Source organism: Nuphar pumila, chromosome 1, assembly GCF_984573655.1.
Source record: "Nuphar pumila chromosome 1, dmNupPumi1.hap1.1, whole genome shotgun sequence".
Classification (NCBI taxonomy): domain Eukaryota; kingdom Viridiplantae; phylum Streptophyta; class Magnoliopsida; order Nymphaeales; family Nymphaeaceae; genus Nuphar; species Nuphar pumila.
In genome coordinates, this window is record NC_143249.1 from 23,124,138 (window position 1) to 23,143,532 (window position 19,395).

Consider the following 19,395-nt stretch of genomic DNA (forward strand, 5'->3'; position numbering starts at 1 on the left):
GACCTTGAATCTCAAAGAAATCTGTCTGACCATTGGGTCAGATTTTATCCAAACAACTTGCATTGTAAGATTTAAGTGCACGAAGATTGGGGATGACATAGGAGATGAGTGAAACCGAACTAGAATGTTGCAACTTTTAACATGTCAAATCTTGTATCTAAGTTTGATGCACTTGAGACTCATGAAACTCCATGTAAGACCCCGATCTGAGACTTCGGAAGTTCAGATTCAGTTGGTATCATTTTTCAAAGAAAAAGCATATAAAGTTCACATAGAAAAAACATGGATAAAATTATTTTTTTTCATTCTTTTTTCAATAACTAACTTTGTTTCACAATGTTCATCATTTATAACATAAGAAATAACAAATACATAAATGTTTAATGACAAAAAAAATAAAAACTATCAAATGCTATACCGAAGAAGTAGCTGATCACGTCATGCATGTGCTAGTGTACCTGAAACCTACAGTTGTAATTATAAAAAAGAGTGAGTCTACAACCCAGTAAAAAATAATTATAAGTAAATAAATACTTTAACCTACAACTGTAGTGGGCTATAAGCCCCTAGTTTGAGTTTAGTTTTTGACACACTACACAAGTTTGTATATTTTAATTATTCCTCCATTAACTTTCTTAAATAATCTGTTACACCAAACTAACCCTAGGTCGGCTATACTGGTCATAATCATCTATGGGCGTAGCAATCCGCGTAGAACACCTCAATTCTACATGTTGACCAGACAATGAATCATACACTCTCAATAATTCCTCAAACCACAAAAAAAGGATCACACTGGTAGTTAGTCGAGAGATCAGGCTCAATATCAATCTCGGTATGGTTCATGCTACATCCTAATGGTTATCAATCATCCATGGTCGTCTAGAGTCTCAAACATTGTGTGAGTATAACCCTAAGTCATAAGTCAAGTTTAATACATTGAACCGCATTCTCAAACTCGTATTTCACTCGTTCTCTCATAAGTGATATCGTGAAATGATCACGATAAATCTCACTATTTAATCTCATGATGACATTAGGGTCCACACTTATCTCATTCTAAGCACACAATGATGTAGAGTCTCTATATCGTTAAATCACCAGTGGTCCACTTTCCATGGTGGTTGCACTCTGATCGTGAACCAAGTAGCCCTTACCACAAGTCATCACTTTTGAGATTTAAGAAGTTTTATATATTAATCTCAATATATTCATTCACATAACATGAATAGAATTAAGGGAACTCAAGTCTAAATATAATCTCATCATAATGCATATTATTAGCAATTTATCACACAGATATGCTATTACAAAATAATATTTTTTTAATATGCATGACATAGCACGACTAGCATGTGTATGCAATCATCTCATAATATCGTGCATGGTCATCATGTTCACACTAAAAAACTATCATGTTAATCATGCCAATTCACAATATTACAATAACATGCAATGCAAAAAAGTTTATTTACATCTAAAATTACTTATAATATCTCTTACCTCAAATACGAATCTTGTATTCTCATTGTAATCGAGTCACAAGCAACTCTAATAGTAGGATCTGATCACTACATAAGTATATTTGTATTAATACACATCACCTCTTATATTTTAACAAAATTTCCAAAATACCTCTCTCGAATTGACTCGTAAGACTTTAATTTTTTTTACCCTTGATTTGACCAAAACCAGAGAACACAAAGATTTTCCTCTGTGATACGAGTCTAATGCACCAAATCTCACTTGATTCCGAGTTTGGAGTGCAAAGTTATGCCTATTTTACTAAAACAGATCATGGGTACACACAAGGATACTTTAGTTATTTCAATAATTATTTTCAATATTCGAAATTAAATCACAACCCGATCCAGATATATTTCTTATCTAAATCCAAAATTGTCTGACTGGATCCACACCCATTACTGATCTAGATCTAGACCTAGTTCTGATATAAATTCAGAATTGATCCATTTTGTTGGATCAACTCACCAAACCTCACTCGATTCTGAGTTTGAAGTGCAAAGTTATGCCTATTTTACCAAAACGGATCTTGGGTACACACAAGAGTACTTTAATCATTTCAATAATTATTTTTAATATTTGAAATTAAATCACAACTTGATTCAGATCCATTTCTGATCTGGATCCAAAACTGTCTGACTGGATCAACACCCATTATTGATCTGGATCCAGAATTGTCGGATTAGATCCAAACCCAGTTCTGATCTGAATTCGAAATTGATCCATTCAGTTAGATTTAGATCTAATTCTGCTCTAGATCTAGTACTAATCTGAACTAGATTCAGTTCTGTTGTGGATTCAAAATAGTCAATCTGGATCTAAACCCAAATATCTCTGAATTCAGTTCATATTTAGATCGGTTCAAATTACTGGATCTAGAATTGGTCTGATCCAGATCAGACTAGATCTGAATCGTCTGGCTTAAACCTAGACAGGTCGATCTGTCTGAGTTGATTCGAACCGGTTCAGTTTGGACATGTTCGGTCTGACCTGGTTTGGTCCAAACTAGTTCGGTTTCAAAGTAATTCAGTCAAAACCAGTTATGTCCGATTTTTTTTTTTATTCACCTGGTTTGGTCTGGGTGCGACCCAGACTGACCTGATCGGGGGTCGCACCCAAGCCAAACTGGTCTGTCCTCTTTTTTTTTTAACCATCTGGTTCGGTCTGGGTGCGACCCAGACCGACCCGATTCGGTCTGGGTGCGACCCAAACCGACCCGATTCGGTCTGGGTCGCACTCAGGCCGACTAGGCCTCAATAAAAATAAAAGCAGAATGGGCTTTGCCCCTTTCGTCTTCCCTGTTGCTCGCTCTCTCTCTCTTTGCAGTCTCATACTTTTTTTTCTTCGTAGCTCGCCAACCGTCGTCATGGTTGTGGGCTCTCTTTTTGCTCGAAAAAATAAAAAGAGAAAAAGCACCTTACCTTTTTATTTGGTTCGAATTTTTGGTAAGCTCCCATTGAACTCTTTTTTTTTTCCTTGCCATTTTTTTTTTCCCTGCATCATTCTCCCTCTGCTGCTCACTTAGTCGACGATGGAGGGGACGCACTCTGAGGGCTGAGTGAGGATAACCTCACCCTCTCGTTGATCGTGAGGGCTGAAGTTTATCTTTATCCCCTCAATCGGTTAGGGGAACTTGGGGGAACCGTCTTTCCCCTTTTTTTACTTTGGATCACGGCATGGGCCCATGCCAAATTCAATGCAAACATTAGACATTCAAACTACTATAGTCTATAGTCAGTATCACGAAAGTCATAACGTATGCAACACTTTACCAAAGGAAGACCGAGACAATATGCCTCTGAAATTAGTTTCAATGGTGTACGGTGATGTGTCGTTCGTATATTACCAGTGCATTGTAAATCTTATTTTACGGGTCGACACCCATTTTTTCGCAATTTTTTAATAGCCCCAACCACTTTTTGCCCAAACCTCTTTCACTCACAAGGGTTATTTTTTACCTTGACCATCAAGGCTATCTATTTCGAAAAGTGTTCACATTATACTCAAAGACAGGCTTGACAGACACCCATCTAGGCATTTCTCAAGATGGGTGTGGTGTCCATCTCGAAAAATGTTTAGATGGATGGCCATTAGCTGCTGCCCCTGCATGAAAAGTGGCCACTTTCTCAAAAACCACATATTAGTCAAAAAAAAAAATAAAAATCATTTCTGTCATTTAATTGAGAACCAAGATTAATCTTGATGAAACTGGCCCAAGCTCTCTTTATCCCCATTGTCATAGCGACGAACCTTTAAAATGGTCAAAATATCATGAGAAATTGAAAATTTTTATATTTATCATGAGAAATTGCAAATTATTAGCAACAATAAATAACTTTAAAAATTAAAAAATTTATGAAGAAAATGACATATATATAGGGTTAATCTAACATTAGATGAATTCAATTTTATATAATGGTATTTTTTTAAAATGCAAGGTTATTTTTTGAGGTCAAAAATATAATTTTGATAGTTTCATAAAGTTATTTTTTGGAAAAGTTGTTTGACTTTTCAATTCTTTCCTAGTGCATAATGGTATATAATGTCTAAAAAAATAATTATTATTTTTTAAATAATATTATTTTAATATAAGTTGATATGATATTAGATGAATTCAACTTTATTAAAATAATTAAAATATTATTAAAAAATGTTATTTTAAAAAATATATGATTATATATAAGGTGGTAGCTGCTAACCACTTTCCTAAATAATCGTTGTGCTAACCAAGCTTTTGAATGGTTTTACCCATGTATTACTTGAATTTGACCATACCGATGTGTTGGGCACAATCTATTTACTAGGATATAATATGAAAAAATGCATGATTTAAAAAAAAACACCCTTTTCTTGCAATTTTTAAAATAATCCCAACCACTTTTTTGCCCAACCCTCTTTCACTCACAACGGTCATTTTTTACCTTGAAACAATCAAGGCTGTCTATTTCACAAAGTGTTCATATTACACACAGCAACCAGATTAACAGCCACACATCTTGGCATTTCTCTCAAGATGGGTGCGGTGTCTATCTGAAAAAAATGTTGAGATGGATGGTCATTAGCTGCTGCCGCTGCATAAAAAGTGGCCACTTTCTCAAAACCACATATTAGTCAAACAAAATCATTTCTGTCTTTAATTGAGGATCAAGATTAATCTTTGATGAAACTGGCCCAAGCTCTCCTTATCCCTAAAGGTGTTGGCCATTGCCATAGTAACAAACGTTTAAAATGGCAAATGGCAGCAGTCTAAATATCATGAGAAACTGAAAAATTCTATATTTCTCATGTTTTTGCAAATTGTTAGCAATAATAAATAAGTTAAAAATGCAAAACATATTTTTTGAAGAAAATAACACACACACACACACACACACACACACACATATATATATATATATATATATATATAAAAGATTAATTTGTTTAACATTAGATGAATTCAACCTTATAAAGATTACTAAAACACTCTTAAAATAATAACATTTTTTGAAAATGCAATTCATAACTTCATAAAGTTGCTTTTTTAGAAAAGTGACTAAAAAAGTAAACATGCATTTTTTTTTAAATACCATTCTTTTTAAAAAAATTGTAGTCATTTTAACAATGTTGAATTCATCTAATACAAACCTAACTAGTTTAATGCTAGATTAAATACATAAGGTGGTAGCTGCTAACCACTTTTCTAGATAATCTTAATGATAATCAAGTTTTTGAAGAGTTTTACCCATGTATTACTTAAATCTGACCATGCTGATGTATTCCATATGGTCAATTTACTAGGAAACAACACTTGGATAGTATGTTTTTTGATGAAAAACATGATTTTTAAAACCTTGAATATTTTGAAAAATCTTAGGCCGTGGATTTTTTAAACCTTATAAAAGCCTACATGTATATCAAAATCTGATGATCTAAAAGTTTATTCACATAAAATCAAGCATGTAGAACGCATCTGTATGATCATATTTAAAGAAAACATAAAATACCCGATAAGCATGGCAATTAGCTAGAAATGTGGTCAGCAGCTACAACTCTCTCTCTCTCTCTCTCTCTCTCTCTATATATATATATATATATATATATATATATATATATATATATATATATATATATATATATATATATAGGGTAATACATCCGTGCTAAATAAAATATGTTAAATAAAACATGTTAAATGAAGTTTTTAAGCTTTTTTATTTTATTTTTAAGTTTTGACAGTACAGATGTGATCTATGTACAATTTTTTATGGAAATTAGCCGTTAAAAGTAAATATTGTGATAAAACCGTGATATTTACATTTTAACAAATTTCTTGTGACATCTCGTGATAAGTAATGTTTAAAACAACAACTCGATTTCTCACCAACAGCCTGGTTGGTAGGAGCTGTCACTGCACGTCTCCTAGTGGTGGGACGTTGCAGGTTCAAACCCCAGCGGTACGTTGAATAATAACTGGTGAGGGTCTGCCAACCCTAACCCCAACCCCAACCCCAGCTTGCCTTTAAAAAAAAAAACTCGATTTCTAGCTTATTTTCATGATTAAAAAACTGCCGATATTTGTCACACTGGTCATTGTAAGTGTTGATTAAGGGGAGATGTGCTTGCACTCTTGTGAATTTTTTCTTTCTTACAAGGAAGAAAAAGCAAGAAACCATCCCATTCTACCGGTCTAGACCAATATAAAATGACCAGGCAATATCAAGCAGTGTGAACGGAGGCTTTTTCACTTTTCAGCATATTCATTATCACTTTAAGCAGATAAATGTAAAATGAAACTTGTCTGTAGACTATATTCTATACTACTACTAAGATACTGGGCTTCACGAACTGCTGCCTTCCTTTTGATGCTAAATGAGCTGGTAGTGTACACCGCCCTGAAATTAGAGTGAGTATAATTTGCTACGGCTGATTGTGTACAATCAACCTAGAAAATGTGATTATATTGATTTTTGCAATTCAATCCTGTAAATGTGATCAACATGGTTTGGTTAGTGGGGACCAGAGGTTAGAGCATTTTTTTATTTTTTGAAAGGCAATCTTGGGCCCTACCAGTTATACAACTATACCATTGGGTTTTGAACCTCCAATGTCCCAAGACAAGGTGACGTGCACTTCTTTTGCCATGGATTCTGCAGAATACAATCCTGTTGGCTCAGATGCTTGGGATGAAGATGTTGAGCCTGATAAGCATGATCGAAAGCCCGATGCTCGTGGTAGAGATGAAGAGCTTACCTAGCTGCTCCTACCAGATAAGCGGAGCACCCGTTGGTAACAGTGCTTAGATTGTTGCATTCCAATGCATGAGTAGGTTTTCTCGAAGATTCAAAGGTGTAGTAGATGAGGCAAAAAATTCAACTAATAAAAGGTATTTTTTCATCAAAAACTACAATTCAAAGATCGATTTCTAACAAATCAGCCATGTAAAACACATTTATGCTGTCAAAAAGTTGCAACTATGATTTCTCAATTAGATTGTACCTACAAGACTAGCAAATATATATATCCGACTATAATCTATACTGCTAGTAAGATATTAGAGCTAACGAACTTGGCCGCCTTCCCTTTGATGCCAAATGAGCTCGTTGCACATACCACCCTGAATCTATCTACTGGAAGGAGGTAGCCCAACCATGAGGCTGCTTTTTGTCTCACAATGCTTTATATCATGTTAGGCTCCAACAATCAGTAATGCGGTTTTCTATCTTGTAATGCTTTCAAACATATTAGGCTCAAGCAACCAGAAATTTACTTTTCTAAATTATAGGGATAATGGAATCCATGCCGAAAAGAAGAAAAAGGGATCACTGTTATCACGTACTGTTGCAAAATTCGATTTCTCAGTTTAAGTGGAATGCAGATGGTTGAATCAATACAAAATTTTGATTCGATTGAATTGATTTTCAATTTTGTAAATTGAAAGCCCACCTTCAGTTTGGTTTTCCCAATCAGCATTGCCACGAGGGAATATTTGCAGAGGCTTTGAAGAAAATGAAATCAAGAAGGGCAGTTGGCCCAGATGGTATACCTATCGAGGCTTGGAAATGCTTGGGAGAGAAAGGTTTAGAATGGTTGACAAATCTTTTTAACTTGATTTGGCGAACAAATAAGATGCCTAATGAGTGGAGGAAGAGTACTTTGGTGCCTTTATATAAGAATAAAGGTGATATACAAGATTGCACAAACTATCGTGGTATAAAACTCATGAGTCATACTATGAAACTTTGGGAGAGGGTGATTGAGTCTAGGTTGAGGAAGGTTGTCATGATATCGGAGAATCAATTTGGTTTTATGCCTGGAAGATCAACTATGGAAGCTATACATCTTCTTAGACAACTTATTGAAAGATATAGAGAGAGGAACAAAGATTTGCATATGGTTTTTATTGATTTAGAGAAGGCATACGATAGAGTACCTAGGGACGTTCTCTGGTGGACAATGATGAAGAAAGGTGTTTCTCTCAAGTACATTAGTATAATTAAAGATATGTATGAAGGAGTAGTAACCAATGTCCGCACTTGTGAAGGGGTGACAACCAATTTTCCGATAACGGTTGGGTTACATCAAGGATCTGCTTTAAGCCCTTTCCTATTTGCGATAGTGATGGATGAGCTTACGAGATCAATTCAAGAAAATGTACCGTGGTGTATGTTGTTTGCTGATGATATTGTTTTGATTGATGAGTCTAGAGCTGGGGTTAATGCTAAGTTAGAATTATGGAGACAGACATTGGAAGCTAGAGGTTTTAAGTTGAGTAAGAGTAAGACTGAATATATGGAATGTCGGTTTAGTAAGCAACGAAGTAGTGATGGGAGTGTAGTGAAGCTTGGTGAGCAAGATATACCGGTGAATGATTATTTCAAATATTTGGGATCCATCATTCAAAAGTATGGAGAAATTGATGGAGATGTAAATCATAGGATAAAGGTTGGGTGGATGAAATGGAAAAGTGCTACTGGAGTGCTGTGCGATCGTAGAATGCCATTGCGGTTGAAGGGAAAGTTTTATAGGACGACTATTAGACCCGCTTTACTATATGGTACGGAATGTTGGGCTGCCAAGAGACATCATATTCAAAAAATGAGTGTAGCTGAGATGCGGATGCTTAGATGGATGTGTGGAAATACAATAAAAGATAAGATTCGGAACGAAGAGATACGTAAGAAGGTAGGTGTTGCACCCATTGAAAATAAGATGCGAGAGAATCGTTTACGGTGGTTTGGACATATTCGGCGAAGGCCTAATGATGCTCCAGTTAGAAGGTTGGAGAAATGGGAAAATATATTAGTTAAAAGAGGTCGGGGTAGGCCTAGGAAGACTTGGATGGAGATGATAGGAAAGGATATGAATGCTTTGAACCTCACCGAGGACATGGCGTTGGATAGAAATGATTGGAGGAAAAGGATTCATGTGGAAGACCCAAAATGAATTTCTTTTTTGGTTCATATCGCTGACCCCAATTGTTTTGGGATGAAGGCGTAGTTGTTGTTGTTGTTGTTGTTTACCCATATATTCCAAAGAAGTGGGATAAGTTTGGAAGTTGTTATCCACCTATACCATTTTGTCCAAACACCTCCAACTAAAGGCACATCAAAAACGGATCAGAAATGAGTGTTTCCTTTCCCAGCACACTCACATTTTCCAGCGATCCAGAGCTCCCCATTCCAATTGTGACACAAAATAGTGTGATTTATGCTGCATATCCTGACGCTTGGGCGCGTAAAACCCATTCCCCAGGAAAAATCCAATTCAATGGAATATAGACTCTGGGTTTTGAAGTTTGCAAGTCAGATGACAATCTGATGCAATAGCAGGGAGTCAGGCTTGAACAACAGAAACGCCCCCTGCTAAGCAAAGTTCAGAATCAATAAACTGTTCCATGCACCAACTACATAGGAGAACTGGTTTTATACTAAGCACAAAAGCCTATTTTAATTCAGAATCCAAGCTCATGTTCAATTACATACATGGTCTTTTTGCATTCAGTCTAAGCTGGTGTGCATCTGAAATAAGACTATTGAGCTGTAAGTTCAACTGTGGAAAGCTTCGGAGCGTGCTTGTCTATCAAAGAACAGCCTTCAACATGGTTGTATTCAGGTGGGATCCAGTTCAAACGGTCATCCATGCCCAGCCTGTTGACCTTGTTTGGTGCAATGAAAGGTGGATGGTGGTTGCAGGAGCATACATAAGTTTGTGTGGTGGACGAACTCCATGGTGTCTGTTCTCTATCATCTTTCATTGACATATCTAGTTCTGGCTTTATTGACCCAGGCCTAGGCTTGGTGGAAATCTTTGGTTAACATGCTATGGCCTGATTACATGTGCAATTTAGTCCAGTTTTGGGCATAGACTGACAAATCCAACCAAACCCAACTAGGCCTGCCCATTTACACATGATCCTAATGCCTAATGGTATACAATACCTCTTTGATCATTCAAAGAAACAGAAGCTAGTAATCTTGTCACTATGGCGGTGAAACACAGAACTTGGGCAAGGCCTTTCATGGTCCAAGTCAATAAACTACTTGTTCCTGGAAATGTCCTACTCATTGCACTTAATACCAGGAGAAAAACAACAAACTTTTAAGACGAGGCACTGTAAAATTACAATTTTATGTTCCTCAAAAGGCAAGTTCAGTAATATGCCAGTGTTCACATATGTGCATCATTGGCAGTTGTGAAACATCATGACCTCCTTTATCTCTTAAAAGAACTAAAAAATGATAAAAAACAAGTGGCTGGTTATTGAGGCATACTACACCGCCATACTTGCAGAAACCGCAACTGAAAGATTCAGCAAAATTCAGTGGACATATTTTCCAGTTAAAGATTACCTTAATAGATGGCGTGCTCATCCAGAATATGGCATCCTCTGCTACAGCTTTCCTGGGTGCCACTTAATACTGCATCCAAGACTGTAAAAAGAACACCAAGATGAAAACCAACATGTTTTGCTCGTGTAAATTCATTAGGTATCAAGAATCATCACCCAAATTATGGTTTAAAGAATGAATATGCATTATGTTGGCATGGTTTGCATTAAGCTGGTACAAATGTTATGTGATGCATAACATCCAAAAGAGGACTACCAATATCCATATATGCCAGGATAGTCAAAAGATCTCACTGATAATCGCAAGATCACTCATTAAGTAAATAAACATGCTTGAGACCTACTGGCAAGGGAGCACGTCCCTGTCATATGTGTAACTTATTAAACAAGCGATTAGCAGAATTAATTGGGACACCGTGACCCACCCTGAAAATTTTCCTGCAGATCTATGCAGGAACATACACCTATGCACGAATGTGATATGTATTGATGGCAGATTTTCACGAGTGACTTCTAAAAGTACCAAGCAGATGCAGTAGCAAGCTACTTTATAATGAAAATACCTCGGCTTTTGTGGAGCAGCCAGTGGTTGGCCACTAAGGACACAATCAATTGCCAAACTTAAGTCCCTGAACAACGAAGCGAGTTCAAAACTTTAGAGGTAAACAGGAAAAACATGGAGTGAAAGCAAGAGCTAGTAACAGCAAGAAATTTCTGGAAAGTACCTCCCTGTGACAGGTATGCTATTACCAGGTCGTGAATCATCAAATTGCCCATAGTAGAAAAGCTCAAATGGTCTTCGTCCATCCTGTCACAAATAACATCATAAATTTCATATAAAATTCACACTCACATGCACACACCAGTGCTTGTGCACATGCCTGCCCACCCTCACACTCAAACACATGCAGTGGCGGATCCAGGATTTTGCTTAAAGGGGGGCAAAATTTGTTTATAATAAAATAAAATAAAATAGTCCAAAATGAGGTTAGGCCAAGGGAAACCCTTCCTCCCATCACCGGTGACACATTGGCTGACTTCCGGTTGGTAAAACCCTTGAGTACACTCTGCTTCAACCTTGAGGCAAAGGATGCCCCTTATAGGTTTTGAACTCATGACGTCTCATCAACTTGGTGACTTTCACATGTCGCCCCCTGCCAGATGAGCGGAGCCCTTGGGGTGCTGGATCCTATATCCTTTTATCATCATATCATCAACAATTTTCCAGGGAATTTATGAGAGAGCTGGATCAAAGGCCAACCTGCTGATTGCCAGCTGAAACCAACCTGGTGATCTACTAAAGAATAAAATAAAGTAGAAAAAAATGTTTTTGAATTGGTTTGGTCCAGGTATTGGCCCAACCTTGCCTATGCATTAATAGGCAGGGCACCAAAAATAGCAAATTAGTCCCATCCCATATCAGATCTGGGTCGGATGAGGTCACCATGATGTCACTTCTGGTTGGATCCGGACCTAAACCTGGTTAGTTCCTCGTATTAATCTTTAAAGTACATAAAGACTTTGTCTTAACATATATGATAATCTTTGACATCATAAAAGCATTGTATATTAAAAGCCTTAAGTTGATAGCCCCATGGATAATCATCATGCCAACTCAAAGGAATATGTTCTGCTTATCAAATCAAGTTTTATTAGCATCAGGTCTAACTGCCCTCCCCCAAAATCTTCTTCTTGATATAATCTCTCTTAACAAGCAAAGGACCATGTCTAGTTCTTGGGCCTAGCTTTGTGGAACCAAACCAATATGATATAGTGGATCGTGGGCCAACCTTATCTGAGGCGGATTTTTTATCTGCAAGTTGGTGGATTCCAGGCCCCGGCATCGATTGATAACAGAAATTACGAGTTTCAAACATTAAAAAATTATGATCTCATGCTTAAGAGACCAATCAAGAGGTTTATCTTTCCAATACAAATCGGATCCAGGATTTTGCTTCAAGAGGGGCAAAAATTTTTTATAATAATATAAAATAAATAGTCCAAATTTTCAAAACTTTAGGAGGGGCTCGAGCCCCTCCTCGCCCTCCCTGGATCCGCCTTTGAACACATACATGCACGCATGCACATGTGCTTATATGTGTGTTGGGGGGGGGGGGGGGGGCGAGGTAAATATTTGCTACAGGATTTTACCTATAATCGACTTTGCAAAATCCCTTTTTTCATTTTTCTTGGGTAAATCTAACCTCACAGATGTAATCTACAGTTCTGCATGCTCCATTTTGTAGGGATCAACTTTTAGACTGATGGAATCCAATGTGTGCACAAGGTTTTTGAGCAATGCAAAAATCAATGGCTGTAAATGCATCAAAGTGTCAAGGCCCAGAAAAATGTTTTTTGATGATAAAAGGGTTGATTCCCACTAAATCAATCATGTTGAACACATCGCAAGATCCCAACTAAAGTGTAGGTGCAACCAATTGTAGCAAATATATATTTAGTGACTGATCTGTCAGAACTGGGGTTTGTGTGGACCATCACACGGACCAACACTGTTGGACTGCACATATTAACACGTGCAACAAGGACACCCTTAGCAATAGTGGTCTCTGCATAAGTTCTTATAAAATCAAAGAATGACTGTCTAGTAGAGGAGCCTCCATGTTACTTTTTTTCATTAATCCCAGATATATTTGAGATTGGAATTGTTTGAAGTGGATACAATATATATATATATATAACAGAGGTAACTCCACTATCAAAATTACAGTCAACCATATAGAAACAGGACATAGAGAAACCAACCATGTGCACCTGAAGCTACCTTTTTGAAAAGGAAAAATTCTGGTGTACAAACAGCTCCAAAAGCCCGTGCAACATCTTGTGACTACAAAATTCAATGTTAGAATAACATTACAGAGATGAAAGGAGTACATCATCCTCTAAATCACGTTTTCAGTATAATCTCTACAGAAATTCTGACTTTCTAGAATATATGCACAAAGGTAACCTTATATTACTCAATAATGGGCAAAAGGCCTACATAAAAAATTGATTTAGGAACTGACAAGTTTTTTATTGTCATGAGCTCACAATTGTCCATAACCATCAAGTGCTTAAACAGCAAACCATAGCATGTAGGGAAAACATTAATTTAGTAAATAAAAGGTAAAATACCATTATAATCAATTTTCAACAGTATAAGAAATGAATAGGCTTTTACTTCGATCCAAAAAGTACTAACTACACTTTGATGTACTAAAATCACAAGCAAGAAAATAAACAGCAAGTATATGTCAATATTTTCATACCTCATCATATAGATAAGGAAAGGGGTAATTAAATGACTTAGCATCTTCAGCCATGAACTTTGGCCCATCCTGCAAACATAAATATGAATGAGAACGTATGGTTACAAGATGGATTCAAAAAATAATAGTATAGCAAGCAATATTAGTAGTTCTGATTGTGTGCTTCAGCCGGGCATCATCTACATAACCTGTAGAATTGACATCATGTGAAACATAATACAGGATAACAAGACTTTCCATAAATGAAAGACCTTTTTTAACCAGTTATAAGTACCACATTGCTTGAGCCGCTGCAGATAAACTAATTTACATGCATGCAGTTTGGTACTTAATGACATCCAAAGGAAATTTCTTGTAACACTGAAATGGTATCAGAATGGTTAACTCTGAGTAGGTCCTATTACAATTTCCATTACATAATGGATTTATTTTTATTGAGCAAACCAATGCATCCACCCTAATCCTTTATATGAATGCAATAAAAAAGCCGATATTTATCTTCCCAATATGGGTGAACAAACATGCTATAACAGATGATTACCGGAAGCCCTCATCGCTCTTGAGTTTCCACCAAATCTTTAACAATGAAGGATTTAAAAAAAAGAAGAAGAAAAGAAAAGAAAAACTAGAATATGTAGAAGATAATTAAAATGAACAAATCAATTTTTGGTGAACTCTATGTAACACAGACTCTTCTAACAGGGCACCGCACCCATGTCGCACTCGCACCATGCAGGTGCGACACTTGGACACGGCTTCCTTTGTGTCAGCCGAAGTCAACTACATTGAGGTCCATGTCTGTCCAAAAGTAGATTCAGTTAACCTTAACCAAGTCCAGTTTTATCTAATATTATATATATAAATACACACACATACACGTAGTGTTAACTTAAAACTGTTAACAATTTTATATATATATATATACCCTCCCGTACCCCTGCACCCCCGCACCCAAGTTTTTTTAAAGTGCCGCATCCGCACCCGCACCTATGTGACATAGGGTGAAAACTGAAGAGACCAAAGGAAGGGTTTCTACTCTTGTCCAATTCCAATTTTAATTGTGATGGATGCTTTTTATCAAATTTGACAATTTCAAGCATTCAAGATGCTGATTTCAGTAACTTCCATCTTCTGATAAAGTCCACATGTATCCTTTCTTTAAATGGAATTCTGGCTGTAGCTTCCAATTTCTCCCTTTATTTAGGATGAGTGGAGGACACAAGGATATCTATTTCCTCTCTCTCTGGTGGAGTATGATACTTTTTTAGTTTGTAGGTGATACAACCATTTAAAAACATTGTTCAAGATAATAAATTCAAATGGCCAACAATGCAATTTTGCTCATTATGGACAATATGTTTGTTCTAAATAATTATGGTGATGGTTTGTCACAATGTGGATATCCAAAAATTCTAATACAAAGTGTGTTCTAACATCGTCTGACTAGTTCATGTCAGTATTCAACATTTATTTAGTAGGTTCTCCAATATCAGATTCCACAAAAGTATATTGACTGATCCAATACTGAATCTGATAGTATATCAATGTGGGTCACTGAACTGCAGAATTTTTCAACATCAATCTACAACCTTAAGTGTTCACACTGGAACACGTAGACCACGGTGTTGATCAAGATTGCCAGACTAGAAAGTGAAAGGGGGAAACAATATGGGGAGCGGAAGCGAGAAGCAAGGTATTTTAAAATTTATATGAAGCGAGAAGCAAGAAATAAAAAAGGAAGTGATATGAGAATTGAATGGGAATCAAATGGAATGCAAATAAAAATAATTATTTTCAAATTTCATGATTTTGTAGTGTAAGAATTAAAATTTTGTCAAAGTCTAAAAATGACAACTACCAATTTAGAGAAGGCACATGGGAAGTGTGATTGATAAGCGAAGCACATAAAAATGTGAAAAGAAGCACAAGAAAAACATATAAGAAGCATGGACAAAGCATATGGAAAGCAAAAAAGAAGCGTGAGAGAATCAAAATTCCCATAAAGTTTCAGAAGCAAGGAGTATCGTGCTTCCGCAGCAAGTTTCCAAGAAACTTGCTTCTCACCTATCAAAGAAGCTTCCTGCAACTCTTGTCTTGTTACAATAAGAGCATCAACAACTTGTGTGAAACTTATTTATCTGAATACACAACTTATTCTCAAATTGGCTGTGGTGAACATTGCCGTATGATTTGCATAATGTCTTATTTCACTACTGAAGAAAGGCATATGACCTTACTACAAACATTGTCATTCTTTTGACATTCATTAAAACATTCTTGCTGTAACCTCTTCTCAACCTGTCTTCATCTTGTTATCATGTCATACAATAATGGCAGTTTAAGCATTACTATGCATATTAAGCTCTTCAGATTCATGCAACAAAATGAATAAAAAAACAAAACAGGCCAAGAAGGGAAATAAAAGAAATAGAATAATGTTTGAACCATGCAACATGAAAACAGACTTTGTCAAATGAATTGTGCCACTCATACAACAGGACTAAGCGAGGTTTTTAATGAAGAACTGGCAAAGGAAGTTGTAGACCTAAATTATACCCAGAATGACTTCTAAAGGATGCAATGAAGGCTGTGCCTTGAATGGATAGCCATATGAAAAAGATGCAGCAACAGCAACACATCAGACACCGAATACAACATCTTGATTGGACCTACTTAAGCTTGAAATTTGGCATACTGGAATAGTTGCCTTTTTTGGGAAGGAATGCACTGGAATAGTTTAAGACTGCCAAAATCCAACATACAGGATAGGTGACAAACAATCAATTATGACATGTAAATTTGAAGTATTTTCTGATATTCACACACAAATAATGATGGAAAACATTGAACCAACAAGTAAGCTATTCAAAGATTTTTAGAACATGATAATGCCATCAAATAGTTCCCAGCGTACTAGTTTCACACAATTTCAATCCCATTTCTAGACTCAGCATATCATTATTTCACAGCTTTGTTTATCTCGCTAGAGTAATTTTAACAAAGTACATGAAAGGGTCAAAGTAAATTCAGATACAAAAGAATAAACCTGAACAAATTTCATAGGAGTTCACTAAGTAACAAATAGTCCACGTTAGACAGATATTAATTCAGTAACAACTCTTGCTACCATCAAAATTTTGATCTAACACCCATATATGAAGGCACTATCTTTACAAGACTAAACTATACAGCAAATATAAAAACTAATAGATTAAAACAGACCTGTGGATGAGTCTCTATTGAGTTTGAAGAGATTGCTACAATGGCAAGGTTCTTCTGCAGCATCAGATAAGAAATAGTGAAGAAAACATTCTACATATAGTAATCAAAGAATAAGTGTCTCTAGGTGGCAGACTAACAATATAAGAAGAAAAAACTGAAGCAAACAAATACCTGCATATAAAAATTAGCTAGCTTCACAATGTCCTTTTTCAGGTGCTTAACAAAGGGGCAGTGGTTGCAAAGAAACATCACCTGCACAACCGACTTAACAATGGTGATTTTAACAATAACTCATATAATACGATAGAAAATTAAACAAAGCTCCAAGAAGCCACCTGAAAAAATATGAATTTAGCATGTTTACTGAAAGAAAGAAATGTATGAGCTGGACATATCATAAAATTGTCTGAGTGTTCTACCAGACACGCATCAGAAAAGTTCCATACAGCCTTCTCTAACAAAACATTTTCTCCACAGACAAGACTTAAAGCCTGGATGAGCAAATATACATGATGTAGCAATCAAGCCCATAGAAACTTGTTTGGTGCCTCAGCATCAGCTTGATAACAAAAAATTCACATGAGTGCCTCAAAATCAACTTGATAACAAAATCACTTGAGTGCCTCAATCAACTTGATAATACAAAATTATTTACTCTCCCATTTGTCTGTGGGTGACATACGGAAGTGTTTAATACAAAACATCATTTGAACAAGCATTCCATTTAAGATTACGCAACATAATTATTTCAGCCATCACATCCAATTTATTGATCACATTTTGAACTATTATTCGCACAATGCAGTCGAAGCACTTGTGGTCAACTTCCCTTTTAGGCATATGATGCAAATCTTTCGGAAGAAAACTAAACTTTTTATAAAAGAACTCATAACCAATTCGAGACAAAAATTTAAGTGCAAGAGATTAAGCCTAGACTTGGCTGTGATTAGGCTTGAGCAAAAACTGGGAACCATGTCATATGCAATTGACCAAGCATTATTTAAAAAAGAAAAATGAAAAGAGAGAAAAAGAACAGTGGCCCTGAACTTGGACCAACGCTTCCTTGTGATCTGGATATGGTTAAAATTGTGAAACTTTTGGTCAAATAACTTATAGGGAGTATTTACTTCTGTAGAAGAAAAGATGAGAAAGGTTCTTCTTAATCGATCTCTTTGATTAGCATTTTGTTGATTTGGGCATTTCAGTATGCATATGGTGATATTTAGATCATGCCTCAAGTGCATTTCTCCAACTAGTGTTTTCCCTTGGAAGATGTGAAAAATTTGTGGGAATCTTTCCTACAAACTTGTCATGCAACATAAAAGGGAATCACAGGCTCCCATTGTTTGGAATGCCAGAAACCTCACATTTGAACATGGATAAGCTCATTCTTATGCTTACAGGAAAAATATATTTCTCGTAAGACCTGAGTGGAACGTAGGTGGTGCAATTCGTCGACAATGCACTTGCTATGATCATTTTGTCGATTTCCTAGTTGGATTTAGGAGGACCTCCAAATTGTATTAGTAAAGACAAGAATATAATGTGCATGATCCATCCTATTATGATGCATTATCACTTATTACTTGATGTAAATGATGTTTCTATCTGTTCTTTCCTTCTTATTTGCATGCTGTGTGCTTATGGACAATCTGTATCTATTATATTGACACAAGTGGGAACCAATGATCCTTGCTGGTGAATAGAGCAAATATGTTTGTGTTTTCCTATACATCAAATGATAATTTGAGGCAAATACGAAATTCAAAAAAAATCACAGAAGTAAAAGAGTGCTTCATGATTAATTGCAACAAATGTTAAAGCAAACTGATGTGTTTATCACAATTTCGTCTCGAAATCCAACTTTTCGAGTAATGACAGTAGGAACGAAGCATCAACGTTAAATTAATGACAGAAAAAAAAATCATCAATTAAGGGAATAACTGAACAAAAAAAACGAGGGGGAAACCATGTTTCTTACACCCACAAATTCCAGATAGAATTGAAAATTTTCCGGAAATTTCGCGAACGAAAATTTACCAGCAAAGCAGGATAAGACTCAAAGTCCTCCAATTTCCAGACTTTCCCCGTCAGTGGCTCTGGAAGCTAAAAATTAAGAGAAAAAATAAACAATCATCTAAAACAAACCAAATTCCGAACAAATTTGTCGCGAAAAAAAGTCGTAAAAAAAAACAGAACAAGAAAACGAATTCTTTCGAATAAAAATTTAAACGTAAATAGGAGGTGAAAAAGAAAGACCTCGAAATCAGGAGCTCGAAACCCTAGCGAGATGCCACCCGATTCGGTTCGGGCAGCGCGAACCGTCAACCTTCTCGCGGGCGGAGCATTTCCGAGTCGGAGGGGGCGAGGGGACAGGGAGGGGTTTGTGGAGAAAGAGCGAGGGTGGTTTCGGGAGAAGAAGAGACTCCGGCCACGGAGGAGAGCGCGCACAGGTAGCACGGCGAGCGCGGCTCCCGCGGAGGCCATCTTTTCTCGGGGACCGTGAAAAACTGCTCTCCCGGCCAATGAGAGTGGTCAGATAAGGAGGTG

At 36.5% G+C, this 19,395-nt stretch overlaps 1 protein-coding gene across 7 annotated transcripts; it reads right to left on the reverse strand.

Annotated features, from left to right (window-relative positions):
- Positions 1-283: 283 nt before the first annotated feature.
- On the reverse strand, positions 284-19,366 carry LOC149848334 (uncharacterized). Of its 7 annotated transcripts, none has more exons than XM_090011193.1 (10): positions 19,105-19,366; positions 18,886-18,951; positions 17,017-17,097; positions 16,846-16,899; positions 13,624-13,692; positions 13,137-13,199; positions 11,080-11,162; positions 10,918-10,983; positions 10,356-10,436; positions 284-465 (listed from the first exon to the last, which is right to left on the reverse strand). In XM_090011193.1, the coding sequence occupies exons 1-9, from the start codon at positions 19,330-19,332 to the stop codon at positions 10,397-10,399; spliced, it is 750 nt and encodes a 249-aa protein (XP_089867319.1). In that variant the 5' UTR covers positions 19,333-19,366; the 3' UTR covers positions 284-465; positions 10,356-10,396. The 7 variants fall into 7 exon arrangements, with proteins under 7 accessions (XP_089867319.1, XP_089867350.1, XP_089867326.1 ...); XM_090011224.1 differs by lacking the exon at positions 284-465 and adding an exon at positions 4,515-4,554; XM_090011200.1 differs by lacking the exon at positions 284-465 and adding an exon at positions 6,263-6,398.
- Positions 19,367-19,395: the final 29 nt, after the last annotated feature.

Coding starts and splice junctions, on each gene's coding strand:
- LOC149848334 (XM_090011193.1), bottom strand. CDS start 19,332: ATGGCCTCCGCGGGAGCCGCGCTCGCCGTGCTACCTGTGCGCGCTCTC. Junction 13,200..13,623: donor TTCCTTATCTATATGATGAG/GTATGAAAATAT, acceptor TGAATTTTGTAG/TCACAAGATGTTGCACGGGC. Junction 10,437..10,917: donor GCTGCTCCACAAAAGCCGAG/GTATTTTCATTA, acceptor TTCTTTTTACAG/TCTTGGATGCAGTATTAAGT.